The sequence below is a fragment of the Eretmochelys imbricata genome, chromosome 23 (genome assembly GCF_965152235.1).
Source record: "Eretmochelys imbricata isolate rEreImb1 chromosome 23, rEreImb1.hap1, whole genome shotgun sequence".
Lineage (NCBI taxonomy): Eukaryota > Metazoa > Chordata > Testudines > Cheloniidae > Eretmochelys > Eretmochelys imbricata.
In genome coordinates, this window is record NC_135594.1 from 11,172,974 (window position 1) to 11,196,790 (window position 23,817).

The 23,817-nt window shown below is 51.6% G+C and overlaps 1 protein-coding gene across 1 annotated transcript in view; it reads left to right on the forward strand.

Moving 5' to 3' along the window:
• The window catches only part of LOC144279312 (uncharacterized), a 64,049-nt gene that overhangs the window by 35,885 nt on the left and 4,347 nt on the right, over nt 1-23,817 (forward strand). Inside the window, 6 exon segments of the mRNA XM_077840785.1 lie at nt 5,673-5,992; nt 6,364-7,205; nt 8,544-8,739; nt 11,513-12,380; nt 20,313-21,177; nt 23,357-23,531. Of these exon segments, the coding sequence (XP_077696911.1) occupies nt 5,673-5,992; nt 6,364-7,205; nt 8,544-8,739; nt 11,513-12,380; nt 20,313-21,177; nt 23,357-23,531 (3,266 nt within the window).

Below are 23,817 nucleotides of genomic sequence, written 5' to 3' on the forward strand. Positions count from 1 at the left end.
TTGCTGGTCTCATTTGGAACCAGTGTTCAACTTCAGGATGAACAAGTGACAATGCACTTAACATTGGCCTCCAGTTTGTAGTGTGTGGTATCTCTTGCTTAAATAGAAAGTATGATGCCACAGCCATGTTTGTTCGCATGAACTGCGTTGTGTCTCCAGCATTCTTAACAGCCTCATTAACACACACCGATGTTGTCCTTGGTCAGTGGAGACTCAGAATTCACAGGTGCTTTCACAGAATCATAGAATATCAGGGTTGGAAGGGACCTCAGGAGGTCATCTAGTCCAACCCCCTGCTCAAAGTAGGACCGATCCCCAATTAAATCATCCCAGCCAGGGCTTTGTCAAGCCTGACCTTAAAAACTTCTAAGGAAGGAGATTCCACCACCTCCCTAGGTAACACATTCCAGTGTTTCACCACCCTCCTAGTGAAAAAGTTTTTCCTAATATCCAACTTAAATCTCCCCCACTGCAACTTGAGACCATTACTCCTTGTTCTGTCATCTGCTACCGCTGAGAACAGTCTAGAGCCATCCTCTTTGGAACCCCCTTTCACGTAGTTGAAAGCAGCTATCAAATCCCTCCTCATTCTTCTCTTCTGAAGACTAAACATCCCCAGTTCCCTCAGCCTCTCCTCAGAACTCATGTGTTCCAGTCCCCCAATCATTTTTGTTGCCCTCTGCTGGACTCTTTCCAATTTTTCCACATCCTTCTTGTAGTGTGGGGCCCAAAACTGGACACAGTTCTCCAGATGAGGACTCACCAGTGTCGAATAGAGGGGAACGATCACGTCACTCGATCTGCTGGCAATGCCCCTACTTATACATCCCAAAATGCCATTGGCCTTCTTGGCAACAAGGGCACATTGTTGACTCATATCCAGCTTCTCGTCCACTGTAACCCCTAGGTCCTTTTCTGCAGAACTGCTGCCGAGCCATTCGGTCCCTAGTCTGTAGCGGTGCGTTGGACTCTTCCGTCCTAAGTGCAGGACTCTGCACTTGTTGAACCTCATCAGATTTCTTTTGGCCCAATCCTCCAATTTGTCTAGGTCCCTCTGTATCCTATCCCTACCCTCCAGCGTATTTACCTCTCCTCCCAGTTTAGTGTCATCTGCAAACTTGCTGAGGGTACAATCCACACCATCCTCCAGATCATTTATGAAGATATTGAACAAAACCGGCCCCAGGACCGACCCTTGGGGCACTCCACTTGATACCAGCTGCCAACTAGACATGGAGCCATTGATCACTACCCGTTGAGCCCGACAATTGAGCCAGCTTACTATCCACCTTATAGTCCATTCATCCAGCCCATACTTCTTTAACTTGCTGGCAAGAATACTGTGGGAGACCGTGTCAAAAGCTTTGCTAATGTCAAGGAACAACACGTCCACTGCTTTCCCTTCATCCACAGAGCCAGTTATCTCATCATAGAAGGCAATTAGATTAGTCAGGCATGATTTGCCCTTGGTGAATCCATGCTGACTGTTCCTGATCACTTTCCTCTCCTCAAAGTGCTTCAGAATGGATTCCTTGAGGACCTGCTCCATGATTTTTCCAGGGACTGGGATGGCTTGTAGTTCCCAGGATTCTCCTTCTTCCCTTTTTTAAAGATGGGCACGATATTAGCCTTTTTCCAGTCATCCAGGACCTCCCCTGATCGCCATGTGTTTTCAAAGATAATGGCCAATGGCTCTGCAATCACATCCGCCAACTCCTTTAGCACTCTCGGATGCAACGCATCCGGCCCCATGGACTTGTGCATGTCCAGCTTTTCTAAATAGTCCCGAACCACTTCTTTCTCCACAGAAGGCTGGTCACCTCCTCCCCATGCTGTGCTGCCCAGTGCAGTTGTCTGGGAGCTGACCTTGTTCGTGAAGACAGAGGCAAAAAAAGCATTGAGTACATTAGCTTTTTCCACATCCTCTGTCACTAGGTTGCCTCCCTCATTCAGTAAGGGGCCCACACTTTCCTTGAGTTTCTTCTTGTTGCTAACATACCTGAAGAAACCCTTCTTGTTACTCTTAACATCCCTTGCTAGCGGCAACTCCAGGTGTGATTTAGCCTTCCTGATTTCACTCCTGCATGCACGAGCAATATTTTTATACTCTTCCCTGGTCATTTGTCCAATCATCCACTTCTTGTAAGCTTCTTTTTTGAGTTTAAGATCAGCAAGGATTTCACTGTGAAGCCAAGCTGGTCGCCTGTCATATTTACTATTCTTTCTACACATCGGGATGGTTTGTCCCTGTAACCTCAATAAGGATTCTTTAAAATACAGCCAGCTCTCCTGGACTCCTTTCCCCATCATGTTATTCTCCCAGGGGATCTTGCCCATCAGCTCCCTGAGGGAGTCAAAGTCTGCTTTTCTGAAGTCCAGGGTCCGCATTCTGCTGCTTTCCTTTCTTCCTTGTGTCAGGATCCTGAACTCGACCATCTCATGGTCACTGCCTCCCAGGTTCCCATCCACTTTTGCTTCCCCTACTAATTCTTCCCGGTTTGTGAGCAGCAGGTCAAGAAGAGCTCTGCCCCTAGTTGGTTCCTCCAGTACTTGCACCAGGAAATTGTCCCCTACATTTTCCAAAATCTTCCTGGATGGTCTGTGCACCGCTGTATTGCTCTCCCAGCAGATATCAGGGTGATTGAAGTCTCCCATGACAACCAGGGCGTGCGATCTAGTAGCTTCTGCGAGTTGCTGGAAGAAAGCCTCGTCCACCTCATACCCCTGGTCCGGTGGTCTATAGTAGACTCCCACCACGACATCACCCTTGTTGCTCACACTTCTAAACTTAATCCAGAGACTCTCAGGTTTTTCTGCAGTTTCATACCGGAGCTTTGAGCAGTCATACTGCTCTCTGACATACAGTGCAACTCTCCCACCTTTTCTGCCCTGCCTGTCCTTCCTGAATAGCTTATATCCATCCATGACAGTACTCCAGTCATGTGAGTTATCCCACCAAGTCTCTGTTATTTCAATCACATCATAATTCCTTGACTTTGCCAGGACTTCCAGTTCTCCCTGCTTGTTTCCCAGGCTTCGTGCATTTGTGTATAGGCACTTGAGATAACCCGCTGATCGCCCCTCTTTCTCAGTATGAGGCAGGAGCCCTCCCCTCTCATGCACTCCTGCTTGTGCTTCCTCCCGGTATCTCACTTCCCCACTTACCTCAGGGCTTTGGTCTCCTTCCCCCAGTGAACCTAGTTTAAAGCCCTCCTCACTCGGTTAGCCAGCCTGCTTGAGAAGATGCTCTTCCCTCTCTTCGTTGGTGGAGCCCATCTCTGCCTAGCACTCCTCCTTCTTGGAACACCATCCCATGGTCAAAGAATGCAAAGCCTTCTCTCCGACACCACCTGCGTAGCCATTCGTTGACTTCCACGATTCGACGGTCTCTACCCAGGCCTTTTCCTTCCAAGGGGAGGATGGACGAGAACACCAGTTGCGCCTCAAACTCCTTTATCCTTCTTCCCAGAGCCACCTGGTCTGCAGTGATCCGCTCAAGGTCATTCTTGGCAGTATCATTGGTGCCCACATGGAGAAGCAGGAAGGGGTAGCGATCCGAGGGCTTGATGAGTCTCGGCAGTCTCTCCGTCACATAGCGAATCTTAGCTCCTGGCAAGCAGCAGACTTCTCAGTTTTCCCGGTCGGGGCGGCAGATAGATGACTCAGTCCCCCTGGGGAGAGAGTCCCCGACCACCACTACCCGCCTCCTTCTCTTGGGAGCGGTGGTCGTGGAACCCCCAACCTTAGGACAGTGCATCTCATGCCTTCCGATCGGTGGAGTCTCCTTCTGCTCCCTTCCCTCAGATGTATCATCTGGTCCACTCTCCGCATTAGTACCTGTGGAGAGAACATGAAAACGGTTACTTACCTGTACCGGCGTTGCTGATACATGGACGTTCCCCTTTTTTCTTCTGGAGGTCACATGATGCCAAATTTCTTCACCGTCCTCCTGTCCCCGATGTGCAGCCTGCTCTGAATCTTCAGAACCTTGTGCCTTCACATGAGTTCACCTCCTACAGGGGGCAAAAAGGCACCTTGCTCATTCCTCCAGCTGCTCACTGTTCACTCTGGCCACTGTTGTTCATTGTGCCACCGTTCACTCCATCTCTCTATTGCCAATGGTCCTGCGCCATCACCTTCTGCTGCCACCTGCCACTGTGACCTCCGCGAGTTGGTCTCTTGAGGTTCCACCCAGCTCTCAGTGATTTCAGCTGAGCTCTCAGTGGGGGAACCTCACTGCTAGTGCAGACTGGGCCATCTCTTCCACAGAAACACTGTCCCACAGCAAGTCTAAGCACTTAGACCTGATTATCAGTGATTTCAGCTGTAGTGGTCACTTAACAAAACAAAAGACTCTCTATGGAGCCTACTCAGATCTGTCTTTAAACAGTGGAGAGGGGCAGGTCAAATAGTACTTGTGACTCAGGCAGACCATCAAGCAAAACACCTGTCCCCACCCTCTCTCCTTGATGCCCTCAATCAGCACAGGCTAAGTACAGTTCTAATGCCCTTTACTCAGACAATAAGAACAACATTTCATTACCCCCCCCACCCCATTCAAGTGATTTGTAACCCAACCCAAGCCAAAATCTAATCACTTGGGTAACACAGCTCTATTTGCTGGATACCTAGGTAGATTAGGTGTGAATGTAAATACAATCTGGTCCTGAAGCCTTTCCCCCCAGCCCCTAACTCATCACTAGCTGTCAGGGAGAGCTCATTTAGACTTTGCTTACAAATCATCATTTGAAATTATTAGGTTGGCCAACATCACCGAAATGAATGCACTGACATTGTCCTAAAAAACAACAGCTGTATAAGGAAGCTAGTCTATGTTCATACTTTTCAAATCTATTATACTTTTTCAGATACACATTTTATCATACACTGTATATCCTTTTAAAGTGTGTATTAATGTTTCAATTTCAATGCAAATTTCCAAACAATCACTAAATTGGCAACCCTGCATGTAACTAGTTCACACAACTTGGGGGGGGGGGGTGTTGGGGAAATTCAGGGGGAGTGTACACACCCCCCCCCAGAGGAATGTAGGGAAATCCCTGCACTAGTGTGATTAGAGAGGCTGTAGCAGATATCAGCTAACACACATCTTGTGTTACCTGCTACGACATTGATCCATAAGCATTCAAGATAATTTTTTTCGCATTATCAATGATTCAGAAACAGGCAATCCCATTTTGGATATAGACTGCCCCTCCCACTCCATCCTTCCTAGACAGGTTGTACCCATGGATTCAGCACTCCAGGCCTGGGAATCGTCCCACCAGGTGTCAGGAACACCAACCAGACAATGTAGGCTCACACATGAGCCGTTCCAATTCCCTGTTTGTTGCCCAGGCACCTAGCATTAGTGGCTTGGCAATGAAAGCCTTTCTTCTCGGAACAGCCTTATGTTCCTTGGTTCATTTTGTCCTCAGCAGCCCCCTTAGACAAAGCCCTGCAGGGAAGGATGGAGGGGCGCTGGGCCCTGCCTCGGAGGTGGGGGAGCTGGACTAGATGACCTCTGGAAGGCCCTTCCAGCCTGACATCGCGAGGCTGTGATGACCCCCCCCCCCCTTTCCTGTTATGCCCGCCCCCCTGCAAGGAGCACAGAATGGGGGAAAGGGCTTCAGCGACAGGTCTCAGACCAGCGCCTGGTTTCCTCCCCGCAGCCTGTTAGAGCAGCGTTCACACGAGTCCCAGAGCGGGGCGGGGACGGCAAATCCCATCCAGGAGCAGCCGCCCGAGCCCGGCCCCTGGCAGAGCCCGTGCGCCTGGTGCCGAGGGCCGGACCCCGGCCAGGCACCGCCCCACTCTCCCACCCGGATTCCCCCGGGCCGGGCCGGGCCGGGCCGGGCCGGGCAGCCCGGCTCCGCCCTCCCCGCTCGCAGCGCCGGGCAGACGCCAGCTCCGGCCGTGGGGCGAGCTGGGAAGCGGCGGAGGCAGCGCCGGGAAGGGTTAAGCCGGCCTCTGCGGCTGACTGACAGCGCTGGTGGCCAGTCGTGGCCGCGCAGAGGGGGGATTAACCCTGCGCTGGCCGGGGGGAGTTCCTGTCTCCAGGCCGGCTGGGAAAGGAGCCGCCGCGTTCCTTTGTGCCCGAGGTCCTGCATGCCCAGGTCCTGCGGAAAGCGGGGGTAGGCGAGGGTCGGGGAGTGGGGCGGGGCTGGGGGGACAGGCCAGCGGGTGTTTGGGGAAGTTGAGGCAAGGTCTCTTTTACCTTTTGTGTATTGTGGGTCACGCTCTCCCGTCACACAGGAAAATCCATATGAACTGTTTTGTTGCAGGTTCCCCAGTGTTTCCAAGAGGGGCACGAAGGAGGGAAGCAGGTTTGAGAACTGGAGCCTAGACCTTAGCTGGGAAAAGGCCGAACCCCAAAACAGAGAGCGGTCGCAGAGCAGGCGGGCCAACAGCCCCTGCACCTCCAGGTCCAGGCTTTGCTGCAGCAGGTGGGGCCCACTAAAGAGAAAATGGAAAAGCGAGATCCCATGGAACCAGGACTGGGGAAGGAATCCGAGCGGGCTGCAAAAGATCCCGTGGTGGCACCCCCCATCTCAGTAACTCCCAGATGGTCCCGGATTAGACTACATCAGGTCAAGACAGAGCCACAAGAAGGGATGTCCCAGCGACGGCAGGTGCTGCAAGCCCGACAGGCCTCTCCTGAAATTGTGTCAGCTCCAGACCCTGCCTTGGGAAACCCTCAACTGCCGGAGCTCACGCCAGAGGATGACATCGAGGTCTATCTGGCTTCCTTCGAGCGAGTGGCTGAAGCCTGCCACTGGCCCAGAAGAGAGTGGGTGACCCGACTCCTGCCCTCCCTCACTGGAAAAGCCCAACAGGCCATTAGCAGCCTGGATGCCAGAGACGCCCGAGACTATGGGAAGGTGAAGGCAGCCATCCTGCGAGGCTGCAACATCAGCACGGAGATGCAGCGCCTTCACTTCAGGCAGTTCCGCTACCAGGAGGCCAAAGGGCCCCAAGAGGTCTGCAGCCGCCTGCGGGAACTCTCCCATCGATGGCTGAAGCCGGAGATCCGCACCAAGGAGCAGATCATGGAGCTGCTGATCCTAGAGCAGTTCCTGACCATCCTACCCGAGGAAATCCAGAGCTGGGTCTGGGTACGTCACCCGGAGACCTGCGCCCAGGCCGTGTCTTTGGCAGAGGATTTCCAGCTGGGACAGCGAGAGGCTGGAGTGTGGGAGCAGCAGGTGAGAGCAGGTTCAGGGGAATGTTCAGGAGCCTGCCTCCTTTGGGCTCTGCAGGGAATTTGACAGGGCAGGTTTGGGTGCTGGGTGATCACAGGAATTCTCAAGGCAGGACGTGAGTGGGGCTTGTTCTGTGTAATCCTGCTCTCAGCACTGGGGTCTGGGCTGTCTGGGGCTCAGGGCTCAACTGCGTTCCCACAGGGATTTCCAGAGCTCCCTGCTCTGCAACACTCTGCTCTGCAGATCCTGGTGTTCTCTGGTTTGTAGATGGCACTGGCTCTTTAGTATGCAAAGTCACTCAGTACCCTTCAGGAGCCCTTCTTGGGGATGAGGGTGACAGCACGACCTTCTCCTCAGCACTTGACCTGATAGAGATGCCTCAGTAACGCACTGCAAGCAGAACTGGTCACAGATTTAAAATGTGTTATTACAGAAGCATTTCTTGCTCAGGGCTAGATGCTGCTCACTTGGCATGTGAGCCAGGGAAGGGGCAGTTTCTAATCACAATAAATGACCCCATCTGAAGCCTAAGGGCAGGTACCCAGCTTTGTCCAGACAAAGGTTCAACGGACCGTTTTGTGTCCAGGGAATTGTCAAAGTTGGTGTCAACTGTGCCCAAGTTGCTGGAATGCCCAGGAGGGCATGGGGGGCTCAGGACGGAGCGGACTTGGCCACTAAGTACACATCACCATATGCACTTGCCATATGCTAATGACATCTAAATGCCAATTAGCGATCAGCATATAAGCACGCTGTAATCAGACCCTGGTAGAGAGGTCGAGGGTGCAGGGCTCCCACTTGGACAGAACCCAGAATTTCTTCCCCCATTGTACCCCCTGGAGGAAGGGGTGTGGTACCTCCCTCTAGGGCCCTCCCCCAAGCTGTTGGTGGTGTCCGCAGGGCCCAGTGCTGAGGGAAATTGTCCACTGCTGAGAATTCCTGCACACTGGGGTGTCCCTCAGGACAGCTGTGGGTCTGTCACTCTGCAGATCACAGCTGCCTGGAAGCCCCCTAGGCTCGCAGGCTGTGGAATGCCGCGTGTCTGTCGTGTCCCCAGTGGCAGGGATGTACAGTACCGTGCAGTGTTAAGTACTGACCCTGACTGGCAGGGCTCCTCTTGGTCAGCCTCTTTGTCTCATCACTTTGGGGGTGAGCCTGCCCACATGTATGCCTGTGCTTCGGTGTGGAAGACCCTCCAAGTCCTATTGACCTTGGTAGGGGCTGCGGGAGCCTTCGCCCTGGGGGTGGACCTCTTTTTGCTAATGGGGCCTTTTAGATATGACTCTCCCCCCGTAATTCTGAGGCCCTAGTTCCACGGTGACCCATGTGGTTCCTTCTCAGGTCACAGTGCGTGTGAAGGTCGAGGAAGTGACCCCAGAGGAGGTGGAGACCCCTGAAGCATTATGGGAATCTCAGAGCTCCCAGCTGGAGCCACTACAGCCCAATACCACATGGGGATCCCAGAAGGATGTGGGACGGAGCAAGTACAAGTTGCCAAGTGCCCCTGAAGAGGAGACCGAAGCGCTACAGGAAACTGGTAATAAGCCATGTGGGGGATTAGGGGTGCCTTTCTGAGGAAAGGGTGTGTGGAGGGGACAGCATAGAGGGGAGAATGGGGGGAACTTTATGGCTCAGAGGATTTATATTGAGGTGTGGAGCCATCAATCTGTAGGTTAATGCACAGCAGGATTGGTGCCTGTGGAACAGGCCACGTAATGATGGTTGGTCAATCTTGGTAGTGACTGTGGGCTTCGTAGCTAACAGGAACCTTAGAGACCTTGGAAGGTGGGTGTTGTATGCGAGGTGCTCACAGGTGGGATTGGTGTTTCAGAGGAAGAGCCTATGTGGAGGCTGATATCTTGTGTAACATATGGAGTTATGGATACAATTTGGATTGCACTCTGGCTGCCCCCAATCAAGTGGCTGCCTCCTTCTGCCATCTCTTGTCTCCTGTTCAGGATCCTACCAAGCAGGTGCCTTCTCCTCCTGACCCACGTCCCTCAGGCCTTCCCGTGCATCCTGACTGATTCCTGGAAGGAGCCACTTCCTCCCATCCATCCTCTAGGTGCTAATATGGGGAGTGAGGGCAGAATTGGCACCTCTTAAATTGCTCCCCAGCACGTAGAGGGGATTCAGACCCTGATGGTCTCAACAGAGCAGCTGTGGTTACTTTCGCACTTATCTGCTGAAACAGTAAGAATGAGGAGAATCCTAAGCAGGAAGGGCCCGAGATAGTGAGACGCTCATGGGATGTTATCCCAGAGGGAGCTTGGCCTCCATCCCTGGGGCAGCCTCTCTGGGGGTAGCAAGGGTGGGGTTGTAGTACAGAGAGGGCTCTGGCATGTTTCTCACTGTCTAACCTGACCCAGGAGCTCTGTGCAGATGCTGTTAGGTAGGACTGTTTACCTTTACAGAGAAGTTCTGTCTAGCAGGTGGGTGCTCCCTGCCTTGGCTTATAGCAGTCGTGGACCCTTCCCAGCCTTTCTTATAGCCCCTACTGCTGACTTGTCTCCTGTGCATCAAGTCAGGTGGTAGGTTTCCCTCTTCCAGCGGTGGCATCTTCTCTGTTCACCTTCTCTTCCAGCTGTCTCTATCCCCATCAAGGCATCCTTTGAGGAGCCTCTTTCTTTGAGGAACCTGCTGAAGGAAGGGAAAGAAATTGCTGGGGTTTAGTTCTCTCTGGCATCATTATTTTAGGTTACCACTGGGCCTCTCTTCCACAGACCTTTAGCAGGTGCTAGCAAGGAACTGGTCTCATCAAGCAGCCATCACAGCACTGTTTGCTCTGGGAGCAGTTACCTCTTCTGGGCATGATGATCTGGCAGTTTTCTGAGCTCCTTCCAGGTTTTCTTTAGCAGATGTGTTCAGCTGTCCCCCCCCCCCCCCCCCCCGAATCTAGCAAAGGTGTTAAGTCCCACCCAAGAGATCCCTATTAGTAGGGGAAGTCCCACCCCCAGCTATCCCTAACCCTTCTCAGGCAGCTCTAGGACTGTCCTGTTCGCTCTCATGCACCCAGCGTAAACTCCTGTGATGCGCTAACTGTTATAAGGGTGCATCTGCTGAGCTGTCTAATCGTGCCATATCCAGCAAGGCTGGTAACAGCCAGGTGGCTAACAGAAGGTGCTCCCTCTGATTCCTGCTGTGCCAGGCTTTTCCATCCCTACCCTGGCCGGCCCGTAGGGGCTGGGGGAACAATCTGATGCTTCTCTGCCAGCCTCACTGCTTCTTGCCCACTGGGATGCTGATGCCGTTTGCTGGTCTCAGCATGTGCAGCCATCCTCCTAGTCAGATGGCTCCCCAGCCTCTCCCTTGTGCCATTCAGTCTCTACGGTCATGTCTGTCTATTATCTGTCTCACACAGACTAAACTGTAATTTCTAAACTGCAGTTTCTCCAGGAGATGTCAACAGGGACCCAAGCCCCTGCATGTAGCTTCCCTCGGACACAGCTTCCTGGGACAGATGGCTGCCATGCTAGTGTCCTCAGAGGCAGTCAGTCCATCACCTCTGGCAGTGCTAGGTTCCAGGGCCTTAGCAGAGAGGGCTGAGTCCAGGCTGCATGGCTGTTCCTCATGGCCAGTGCCAAGTCCTTGCCATCCGCTTGCCCAGTGTCCTCTCCTCCCTGGGATTTCGGGATGTTTTGACAGGGGGAGTGCAGGAACTGCAATTCATCCCCTTATGTGGGCTTAGTGCTACATTGGAAATGTCTCTGAGACATTGATGTAAGCGACACTATAGTGAAGTACTGCCTAGAGCATGTGACCCAGGATGGCACAGAGCATTACTGGGCTGATGGGCTGGGACATCCTAGGCTGAACATTCTGTCTCCGGGCAGCGGTAATGTTGGGTCATGGAGCCTCTCTGATTCCTCCCCACAGCATCAGGTGCCTGCAGTGTAACACAGGGAGACCCCGTTTGTTTCCCTGGCATAGTTTAGCAGAAGGGCTTGTATGTGGTTAGTATCTTTATGTACATTTTTGGAGGAAGCAGAGGGAGCTTGATTGCCTCCTAATGAAACATAACAACAGCAGGGAAAGGTTCTGTAGAATGGAGTAGATTAGCAAAGAGTTTGGCCAATGCTGTCTGTGTGGATTGAGCTGCAGAAAGACTGGGGAGCTGACAGGAAAGAAACAAATGGAAGTCCCAAGTGAGCCTCTGGCCCCTATTTCTGCATTGCTGACTTTAGGGCTTCTGCTGGGGGTATCTCCTCTGGGGTGGGACCTGAAGCTGCCTCAGTCACACCTGCTGCAAGGATACCAGTGATTCTTCCTGACAACAGCAGGATCTCAAATAATTTCTCTTTTCCACCCAGCAGGTGCCAAAATCCTGAGCAGAGCAGAGGAACAGCCCAATTTGGGAGAGCAAGAAAACCTGGATCTGGCCCGAACGTCGCAAGGTGGATCAGGAGAGAGTGTCGCCTGCAGACCTGAGCGGGAAGAAGCCTGCAAGAGGCAGAAGAGAAACCCAGCTGGGACCGAGCGAGTTCTGCCAAGGGTGTTCCCACAGCTCCCTGCTCAAGGGACACCTGGGGCCGTAAGAGACCTTAAAAGCCAGGAGAGCAGCGTTCACAGGATGGAGAAACCCCACAGATGTCGAGACTGCGGGGAAAGGTTCTGGGAGAAGCAGGACCTCATGGCCCATGGGAGAGTCCATGAGAAGGACAGACCCTATCCCTGTCCTGAATGTGGGAAGAGCTTCAACAGACTGACCCATCTCCGAACCCACCAGAGAACCCACACGGGAGTGAAACCTTACTCCTGTGGGGAGTGTGGGAAAAGCTTTGGCCATCTCTCCACGCTGACCACGCACCAGAGACTGCACACAGGGGAGAGACCCTACTCCTGTGCTGAGTGCGGGAAAACCTTCACCAACCCCTCAGACCTCAACAAGCACCAGCGCTCCCACACAGGTGAGCGGCCCTACCCCTGCGCCGAGTGCGGGAAGCGCTTCAGCCAGCAATCAAATCTGACAATGCACCAAAGAAGCCACACCGAGGACAGACCGTACCCCTGCACCGAGTGCGGGAAGAGCTTCAAGTACCTCGCTGATCTCACCGTGCATGAGCGCTCCCACACAGGCGAGCGGCCCTTCCCCTGCCCTGAGTGCGGGAAGAGCTTCAGTAACAAATCCTCTCTGGCTCGTCACCAGAGAATCCACGCCAGAGCTGCAGCCAGAAACAAGTGAGACCTGCCGGCCGAGAGTGCCACTCCAGCTGTGTGTGTATAATAATGTGAAGTAGAGGAATGGAAACAGTTAGTGCAGGAAATGGGAGAAATCAGCCCCCTTCTCCCAGTACCAGTTCCATCCCTCCCTCACAAACTCCATGAGGTGGATTAAGAACCATGAGAACAGAGGGTGGCTTCACCTTATGCTCTGAGGAGTCCCAGCCCCTGAAACCCCCGAGCAGGGACTTCTCCCTTATCTACTCTATTTAGCAGTTGAGCAACCTGTCTCTTGTGTCCACATGAACATTAATTAATCTGCTCTGGTTTCCCTGTAGCTTCTCTAAGGGCTGGGCTGCGGCCTACTACAGGCTTTCTGTATTTCTGCTGTTTTGGGATTGGCGTGGGGGTGTGTGTTTGCAATAACCTAGGGACTTGCCCGGGTTGTGAGCAGGTCACTCAAGATAGGGAAGGGATTTCTCCCAGGAAGGCTCAAGATCCCTCAGCTCCATGAGGAAAAAGAACCAAAGAATTCCTCAAGGGCTGCTGCTTACGTCGAACTCACAAGGAGGCATCAGACCCAGCACTGCTGGGAACTGTGGATCCAGGGGGAGGTGTTTGGCCACATCTGTGTCAACCAGCTCTGCCTCTGTGGCTGCACAATCACCCTCTCCACACTCCAGACTTTTCAAGCCCTCCGATGTCACTCTGTAACTATGCCCAAAGTCTGCCACATCGTCCCATCTCCTGCTTTCCTGAGAGGAGTTTCCTGCTATTTCCTGTCCCAAACTAAGCATTTATGTTTGCTATGTAATGAATCTTGTGTGTTTATTCATTGCCTCCTTAGTTTGCTGCTCCTGCCCTGCTCGCTGCCATGTTAACTCTTTATTTACTGCTCTGTCTCTGCAATGTGCTTTTTTTGTCCATACTGTGTGACTGTTCAGCTGCCCATCAGTACAACTATTGCTTTAGCTGTTTCTGGCGAGATTTTGAGCATGTAGCCTTGATCCTGCAATGAGGTCCCCGCAAGCAAGATCAGGGCCTTTATTTTTATTGACTGACCTACCTCGTCTGCTGCTTTTCTGAATTTCTGGTATTTTTAGTTGAATCATGTGAACAGCCATTGTAATTAAGTGAATAGTGTTCATTATCGGTTATTGTTCTACATACTTAATTCTTACTAGTCACTTGACACTGTCTAACTGCATTATGTCCCTTAATTAGCTTTCTTGTGTCATTTGCCCTTTTGTCATTTTTGGTTCTTATCTGCAGTTGTAACTTCCCAATCACTATAATGATGGGTTTATCAGACTCTAGGGGGGCTTCTGTTTGTTGAATGGTAAGGGAGAGAGGCAGAAATTGGGGCAATTGGGGATGGGAGAACTCAAACACTTAGAGGGGAGACTGAGATGTGCATGGGGATACTGGGCAACATGAGGATCAGTGGTGCAGCCTGATGTGGATCTTATGTGCTGAACTGGGTCACCCTGTCGCAAACATGATATTGCAGAACTAGAGGAGGTTCAGAGAACGATGAAGGGAATAATCAAGGCCTGGAAGAACTCTCCTATGAAGAGAGATGGATAAGATGGGGGTTGTTTCCCTCAGCAGGGAGATGAATAAGAGTGGGCAAGATAATAGCATATAAAATAACGGGAATAAAGAAGATAGATCAGGAAATTCTCTATTCTCCTTGTCTCATAACGCATAAACCTGGGGACACTGAATGAAACTAAAGGGGGGCAAATTAGACTAACAGACTTTAAGACCAATAGAGACTATCATTTAGTCTGTCCTACTGCCTATCGCAGGCCACAGAACCTCACCCAACCACTCCTGTAATAGGCCCCTAACCTCTGGCTGAGTTACTGAAGTCCTCAAATCTTGACTCAAAGACTTCAAGTTACAGAGAAGCCATCATTTACTCTAGTTCAAACCCCCAAGTGACCCAAGCTGTAGAGGAAGGCGAAAAACCACCAGGGACTCTGCCAATATTCCTTCCCTATCCCAGATATGGAGATCAGTTGGATCCTATAAATGTAGGTGAGACCCACCAGCCAGACACCTGAGAAAAAATTCTCTGTACTAACTCAGAACCCTCCCCATCTAGTTTCCCATCTCTGACCATTGAAGATATTTGCTGCTAGCAGTCTCAGATGGGCCAGATGCATTGTAGGCAACTTCATCATACCATCTCCTCCATAAACTTATCAAGCTCAGTCTTGAAACCAGTTAGATTTTTTTTCCCCACTCCTCCCTTTGGAAGGCTGTTCCAAAACTTCACTCCTCTGATAGTTAGAAACCTTCATCTAATTTCAAGCCTAAACTTGCTGAGGGCCAGTACATCTATTTGTTCTTGTGTCAACATTGGCCCTTAACTTAAATATCTCTTCTCCCTCCTTGGTGTTTATCCCTCTGATGCATTTATAGAGAGCAATCATATCTTCTCTCAGCCTTTGTCTGATTAGGCTAAACAAACTAAGATCATTAAGTTTCCTCTCCTAAGATGGGTTCTTCTTTCTTTTGATCATCCTAATAGCTCTTCTCTGCACCTGTTCCAGTTTGAATTAATCTTTCTTAAACATGGGGGACCAGAACTGCACACACTATTCCAGCTGAGGTCTCACCAGTGCCTTGTATAATGGTAATAACACTTCCATAGCTCTACTGGAAATACCTCATCTGATGCATCCTAGGATTGCATTAGCCTTTTTCACAGCTGCATTACACTGATGGCTCATAGGCATTCTGTGATCAAATAACACAGTCAGGTCTTTCTCTTCTTCTGTCACTTCCAACTGATAAGGTGCCCACTTTATAGCAAAAATTCTTATTAGTCCCTAAGTGCATGACTTTGCACTATTAAATTTCTATTACTCCAGTGTTCAAGGTCGTCCAAATATTCATGTATGATATTCTGGTCTTCCTCCATATTGGCAATACCTCCCAACTTTGTGTCATCTGCAAATGTTATTAGCACACTCCCACACTGAAAAATAATAAAAGGAAATACTTTTTCACACAGCATGTAATATAGACAGAGGAACTCATTGCCACAGGAAGTCCTTGAGGTCAAAAACTTAGCAAGATTAAAAAAGGATTGGATACATATGTGGGTATTCTTATATCCAGTTACAATAGTTATTACAAACAAAATTATGGTGATGATATTACACCTTATGCTTCTGGGTTTAAACCAATCTCTAATGGTAGGCAATCAGGATAAGACTTTATGTGGCAGTGGATTGTCCTATATCTGCTACTGGGGCGGGGGTGGTGGTGGTGGTGGTTCTTGTTCTTACTCCAGCCTCTGAAGCATTTGATGCTAGCCACAGTCAGACAGGATACAGAACTAGATGAACCTTGGGTCTGATCCAGCCTGGCAATTCCTATATTCCCATGATTTCCATTCCATGTGATAAAGGGACAGCCTCTCTACTCCCAGCCATCTATCCCCTACCTTTTTATCTGCAGTTCAGGTGGAACTACACAGTGGGGATAAGGGACCTAACACTCCAGAGAAGACATTACAGTATTTGAGAATTTACAGTAGGGAGGAAGCAATTGGTGTCACCCCAAAATGTTACAGGTGTAAGAACCAGGGTAGCCAGAATGGATACCAGCCCAGCATCTTTGCATCTGCACTGAATGCCTGGAAGAGATATTCACCCTTTGGAGCAGGCATCTTGCTGTTCCCATGCAGACATCACGTGTCCTGGAGTGCTGGGCTCTCTGAACCAGCAAAGTAAAACCAGACTTGGAACTTCAACTCCAAGGTAGTTAGTTAGTCTTGTGCATTGTGACTGGATGCTTGGCTTCCTGCAGCCCAGCTGTTCTCAGTGTGGATGAGTGTGTGACTTGGCAAGTTAGGTCATAACTCACTCCTGATGTACCTGCTCTCTGGGAAGGAACAGGGGTAGCTGTAATGGAGACAAGACTCAGGAATTATCACTGTCAACGACCCCTGACTAACAGGCTAGCTGTTGGCCAAATCCTCAGAAAGGGCTCTCACAGCTGCTGCTGAGGAGTCAGTGTTGGAAACATGCATGTTGCAGGGAAGCAACCCTGAGATATCAAAATGGAATGGCAGAATGTCCTTTTCCAAGGACTTTGTGAGTTTCCAAAAGAAGAGCAAAAGGGCCAAGAATAAGGATTGGAGGGGGACACGACATGCTTTGTAGACTTCATAGAAGGAGTGAGGGAAACTCCAGTGAAAGTGGAGGAAGAGGAACCAGGTCTAGGTCAGGTTTTGCCATCTCTAACAACTCATAAATATTCCTAATCCCAGTGTGGCTCTGAGCCAAGACAGGGGCTGGATCCCAGGTCCTACACTCTCACTGCCCAGGGAACAGATGACACTGAGGCTTGTCTGACATAGGGATATATCTACACTTCAACCTGGGATGTAACTCACAGCTCGAGATGCTCTGTTTGAGTTAGCATACTAAAAATAGAGTGTAGTTGGAGTGGTGGGAGGGATTAGCTGCCCACACATACCGGTCCAACAAGATGCCTGGCATGTTCTTGGGGCAGCTAGCCCCCATACCGCCATGGCTACACTCTGTTTTAGCACACCAGCTCAATCAGAGCTAATGTGGCTAAGGCTCCTTGACCTGGAAATTACACCCCCTGCTCAAAACGTAGATGGACCTATAGTGCAAGAAGGTGGCAAGGATGGGCAGATGGGGCTGGCCACAGGAGGAGCTCACACCCCCCCCCCGGAAAGGCCCTGGAGTCTTACACTACTTGGGAAGATATCAGAAGGAAGTAGGACGGTCCAGGGAACAGCAGAGATCCCAGGCCTCAGCCTCAGCTCTAGAAATCCCTCTTCCAAACCACCGTGGCAGCCTGCCTGCTGGCTGCTCAGAGGGGCTCTGCCCCTAGTTTAGGGGTTCTCAAACAGGGGGTTGTGACCCCTCAGGGGTTGCAAAGTTATTATGTGGGCAGTCACAGCTATCAGCCTCCATGCTCAAACCCTGCTTTGCCTCCAGCATTTATAATAGTGTTAAATATTTTTAAAGTGTTTTTAATTAATAAGGGGCAGTCGCACACAGGCTTGCTGTGTGAAAGAAGTCACCAATGCAAAAGTTTGAGAACCACTGCCCTAGCTTGTCTTCCTCCCTGCAGTCCCATTTCCTCGTTTCCCACTGGTCCCTCTGACCACTGAGCCACAGCCATCTTCCCTGAGAAGTTTGGCTTCAGTCTCCTTGAAAACAATGGGAGTTGGCACGGGCAGCCACCTATGCCAGGGGCAGTCTCACTGCCACACACAAAGGCTGTAGGAAAATGGGGACTATCTTGACTGAGGCCAACTTGGCTTCAGACCAGCTGGAAATAATGGGAGACGACAGCCATTTTGAATAGGGGAATATTCACAGACTTGATGGCAAGAACTACACGATGGTGAGAAACTCAAAACCCCCCCACCAAATACTGCCTGGCAACTCTGCTCCCCCGCCGCAGGGCTGTGAGAAGACAGCACCTGCTGGATAGAATATGAACAGGAGACTTGGGGATGGCAAAAAGAGGTGGCTGTTTCACTGTGGGATGCCAAGCTACCACAACCTCAGACCTATAGGTCCTGCCCCATATGCCCTGAAGGCCTGTATGTCGGCTCATCCCTGTGAGGCACCAGATTCTCCCTCTGAAGGCTCCAATGAGATGCAACACACAACATGAGCACCAAGCATCTGCTCCCCTCTTGAAACACCTGTCAGCTGAAACCCCGATTATCTCCCAATATCCTTGGTGAGGCCCCCACTACCACTGTGCAATCTCTTATGCTCAAATAAATTGGTTAGTCTCTAAGGTGCCACAAGTACTCCTTTTCTTTTTGCGAATACGGACTAACATGGCTGTTACTCTGAAATCTGTGCAATCTCTGTTATCCAATCAAGTGTACAATGCTCTAGCAATAAAGGGTTCCATGCCTCAATTTAATTCCCTGAGCCACCCTGTCCCTCCATATTCTCAGCCGTAGAGAGTTCCCTCCCCATTATCCCCTCAGTGCCCCCAATACCTTACACACTGGAGAGGTTGCCCAGATCCCTATGTATGCTAATTATCCGTTTCCTGGAGAGCTCACAGCTCCTTTTTTTAAGGACACAGGGCAGTTAGTACTTTGGTCCTAGGAGTCTGGGACATACCCTCAGGACTGGTCTGCAATCACTGAGGCTGGGAGCTCTGAGACTGTCGAGCTGTAGCTCACGAAAGCTCATGCTCAAATAAATTGGTTAGTCTCTAAGGTGCCACAAGTACTCCTTTTCATAATGCTCCAGGTGGTGCCATCTCCTCTGAGGTAAATTCCTCGACCTTCAACCACACAGGGAACAAATATGGCCACAGACCCAGGTCTTGAGAATTACCAGAAGAGAACAACATCTAAATGGCAAAGAGAGAGGATGAATTTCAGCCTAACTATGCCAGGTCTACACACAATGGAACAACTCTGTGAAGGGAGGCAGAAGACAAGGCCCTGGCTCAATGGAGGCTGGGTAATGGGAAAGGGAGAACTGCAGTAAACTCAGCTCCCACATCACCTACATATTGCCCAGACCTGTAACCCCTTCTGCTGCCCGACACAGTACAGAAACCCCCCTGTATGATCCTCCTATACATCCCACCCACCTGGCCTGTAACTTCAGCTAGTCAGAAGACCAAGGCCCTGTTCTGATCCCCTGGCTCCACATACTCTCCCAGAGGGGAGAGGATTTTTACCCTGTTGCTTTTGTTCAGTGTGTCTCATCCCGGTGAGGACTCAGAGGGGAGCTGAGAAAGGGGCCAGAGAGGCCTGAAATGGGGTTTCCCAGGTCAGGGCTGGCAGGTTCCTGAGAACTAAAGGGTGTCGGGGCAGGGTGTCTCCACAGCCCCGACAGGGGGGCAGCAGTCAGCCCGAGGAAGATGCTGGGGGAAGTAGCCCCTTGGATCCCCTTGACTGGTGATCCTGGAAGGGAGCCGGCCCTGGGGCGGGTGTCTCCAGCTCTGGGCGGGCAGCCCCCTGCCCAAGGTTGCAGGGCCACCCTCCAGTCCCCCCTGCCCGGGAGCCACAGGCCCAGCCGCCCCGCAGCGGGGCAGCCCCGGTTGGGGGTGGGCGAGCTCTGGCCCGCTGCCCCCTTCCCGGCTCTAGGGACTGAACCCCCGGGGCGGCCGAGCGGGGTCCGGGGCCGGGCTCTGACTGACTGACAGAGATCGCGGCCAATCCTCGCACTGGGGATTAACCCTGCGCTGGGCGGGGCGGAAGCTCTTTGTCTGGGGAAGGGGACCGGCCTCCCCCTGCGTCCGGGCGGGGCGGCGAGGTGAGGCGGGGGGCGGCCGGGACCTGGGGTTCCGGGTGGGGGCTGGGCAGTGGGGTGAGGGAGGGGCCTCTCCGTGCTTGGGGGCAGGGACCTGGGGTTATGGGTCAGGCTGGATGGGGGTCAGGGACTCAGGGTGGGGCCTTCCTGTGCTGGGAGCGGGGCGGGGAGTTGAAATGACCATTATTGTCAGTTCTCACAAGCTTATCACAAGGCCCCGGATATTTGATGTTGTTCTTAGAGCTTCAGCTCAGTGCCTGCATTGGTTAAAATGAATGAAGTGGTAAGTTCCTAGCCCTCAAGGCTGCAGAGAAAAGCTTGGAAACCTGAATCCTACAGGGTCCAAAACAGAACCCACCATTTATTATTGTAAATCTCCTGATGATAAAGCTAAACTCGTGATTTTTGAGTGCTTAGTTGTCAGTACCGGATTAGGGGTCAGCAGGGGCCAGTCTGTGCTGAAGGGGAGCAGGGGTTACAGCTCCGGCTGTTTGGGTGAATCAGGCTTGAGTGTCTCTTTTCCCTTCTGTTTACTGGGGTCCGTCTTCCACAGTGAAATCCCTATTCAGTGTTTTGCTGCAGGAGCCCCAGGAGTCTGGACCATTCCAGCAGGAACAAGGGAGAGATGCAGTTTTGAAAACTAGAGCACTTACCTCAGCTGGGATAAGGCTGTTTTCACAAGACACAAAATGGCTGCAAAGCACCGTGGTCAGAAGCCCCTGGGGCTGCAGATCCAGGGTCCACTACAAGCTGTGCTACCGCATGTCAAAGTGGAAACAGAAAATCCAGCAGGCCCCAAACCACGGAAGGAATCTGAGAGAGAAGAGAAAGACGCTGCTGTGATGCCACCCATCTCAGCAAGTCCTCCATTCTCCTGGACAGGACGACAAAAATCCAGCTTTGAGCCACAGGAGAAGATCCCCCAGCATTGGGAAAATCAAAGTCAGGATATGCTGCGAGCCCTCTGGACCTCTCCTGAGGCTGTTTCGGCATCAGCCTGGGCCTGGGGAAACCCAGAACTGCCTGAGCTCGCACCAGAGGATGACATCGAGGTCTATTTGGCTTCCTTTGAGCAAGTGGCTGAAGCCTGCCACTGGCCCAGAAGAGAGTGGGTGACCCGACTCCTGCCCTCCCTCACTGGAAAAGCCCAACAGGCCATTAGCAGCCTGGATGCCAGAGACGCCCGAGACTATGGGAAGGTGAAGGCAGCCATCCTACGAGGCTGCAACATCAGCACGGAGATGCAGCGCCTTCACTTCAGGCAGTTCCGCTACCAGGAGGCCAAAGGGCCCCAAGAGGTCTGCAGCTGCCTGCAGGAACTCTCCCATCGATGGCTGAAGCCGGAGATCCGCACCAAGGAGCAGATCATGGAGCTGCTGATCCTAGAGCAGTTCCTGACCATCTTACCCGAGGAAATCCAGAGCTGGGTCTGGGTACGTCACCCGGAGACCTGTGCCCAGGCTGTGTCCCTGGCAGAGGATTTCCAGCTGGGACAGCGAGAGGCTGGAGTGTGGGAGCAGCAGGTGAGAGTGGGTGCAGGGGAATGTCCATTGGGTTCTGCAGGGAATTTGATGGGGTAGGTTTGGGCGCTGGGTGAACACAGGAATTCTCAAGATGGGCTTGTTCTGTGTAATCCTGCTCTCAGCACTGGGGTCTGGGGCTCAGAACTCAGCTTGGTCCCCAGGTACTGGGATTTCCAGAGCTCCCTGCTCTGTGACGCTCTGCTCTGTAGATCCTGGTGTTCTCTCTTTTTAAATGTTGCTGCCTCCCACCTGTCCCCTTCACTCAGTACCTCTCAGCAGGCCCATCCTGAGCAACTGTGGCTGCTGTTACAGTGCACTCAGTGCCTCACCAGGGCTTGGATCAATAGTGAAGCCCCAGTGAGATTGGGGAAGGTGAGAGGGAGAATTGGTTACTGTGTTTAAACATGCTGTTCAGCAGGTTATTTTGGATGTTGCAGCTGTGGAAAGGGGGCAAGGAAGGAGCCATTTTTGCTCAACAAGGGCAACATTATTAAAAGCCTGTGCAGGTATAAGTATGCATCCAGGTGCATCTGGGAGCTCTAGCAAGAGCTGGATGCCCTGGGATTTTCAGAGTGAGGGTAGGACTCTGCCTGAATGCCCAGGAAGCATGTGTGGGTGCGCAAGGCTGAGAGGAAAAGCTCATGGCATTCCATTTGGATAGAAAGCTGGCTAGATTGTCGGGCTCAACAGGTAGTGATCAATGGCTCCATGTCTAGTTGGCAGCCGGTATCAAGTGGAGTGCCCCAAGGGTTGGTCCTGGGGCTGGTTTTGTTCGATACCTTCATAAATGATCTGGAGGATGGTGTGGATTGCACCCTCAGCAAGTTTGCAGATGACACTAAACTGGGAGGAGAGGTAGATACGCTGGAGGGTAGGGATAGGATACAGAGGGACCTAGACAAATTGGAGGATTGGGCCAAAAGAAATCTGATGAGGTTCAACAAGGACAAGTGCAGGATGGAAGAATCCCATGCACCGCTACAGACTAGGGACCGAATGGCTTGGCAGCAGTTCTGCAGAAAAGGACCTAGGGATTACAGTGGACGAGAAGCTGGATATGAGTCAACAGTGTGCCCTTGTTGCCAAGAAGGCCAATGGCATTTTGGGATGTATAAGTAGGGGCATTGCCAGCAGATTGAGGGACGTGATCGTTCCCCTCTATTCCACATTGGTGAGGCCTCATCTGGAGTACTGTGTCCAGTTTTGGGCCCCACACTACAAGAAGGATGTGGAAAAATTGGAAAGAGTCCAGCGGAGGGCAACAAAAATGATTGGGGGACTGGAACACATGAGTTCTGAGGAGAAGCTGAGGGAACTGGGGATGTTTAGTCTACAAAAGAGAAGAATGAGGGGGGATTTGATAGCTGCTTTCAACTACGTGAAAGGGGGTTCCAAAGAGGATGGCTCTAGACTGTTCTCAGTGGTAGCAGATGACAGAACAAGGAGTAATGGTCTCAAGTTGCAGTGGGGGAGGTTTAGGTTGGATATTAGGAAAAACTTTTTCACTAGGAGGGTGGTGAAACACTGGAATGCATTACCTAGGGAGGTGGTGGAATCTCCTTCCTTAGAAGTTTTTAAGGTCAGGCTTGACAAAGCCCTGGCTGGGATGATTTAATTGGGGATCGGTCCTGCTTTGAGCAGGAGGTGGGACTAGATGACCTCCTGAGGTCCCTTCCAACCCTGATATTCTATGATTCGGTAACAAAATTTGAGATGCAGATGTGATCTACAAGATGTTATCAGCCCGTACTGCAGGGTGGCCAAATCCACAGGATAGGTGATTCAGACAGTGGTCAAGGGGGCAAGTGGGACTCTGCCAATTTGAATGCTTTGGGAACCCTCCAGGCACGTTGACATTGGAGTGCCTGATGCCTGTAATGTCCTGCTTAGTCCTTTACAAGGCCCCAGTTGCATGGATGCCAGTTGCAATGCTGGCCCTGACTGCCTGGGACAGGACATGGCTCCAATAAAATAACCTCTGTGACTCCCCCTTCAGCTCATCAGAGGGATGAGTCTGTACTTTAGTGAGGCAGGTCCTCCAAGTCCTATTGACCCTGTAAGGGGCTAGGAGCCCCTGGGCATGGAGTGCTTTGCCAGCAGGGCCTTTTAGATACAGCTCTTCCCTGTGATTCTCAGGCCTGGCTCCAAAGTGATGTGCTTGTACTGGGTTCATTCCTAGGTCTCCGTGCGCGTAAAGGTTGAGGAAATGGAGACCCCTGAAGCATTATGGGAATCTCAGAACTCCCAGCTGGAGCAACTTCAACCCAATCACAAGTGTCTTCCCCCAGAGGAGGTTGGACAAAACAAGTCCAAGTTGCCCTGTGCTAAGGAGATTCAAGCACTACAGGAAACTGGTAATAAGCCATGTACAGGGAATAAGGGGTGTTCTTCTCACCAAGGTGGGGGCAGCAAGGGAAGGGGGCACAGATGACAGTAACAAGGGAACCCCTAAGTCAGAGGGTCCGGGGAGGGGAACTCAATGGCTCTGGAGAACTGTAATGATGTATAGAGCCTTCCATCTACAGGTAAACAAGAGTGATGCCTGAGAAAGAGAGGGGGCTGCATGGCGGCAGTGGGTGCTCATTAAGGGAATTTAGGGTAGGTATTGTGGGTCACAGTTCATCATCCCTGGCCCAGGAA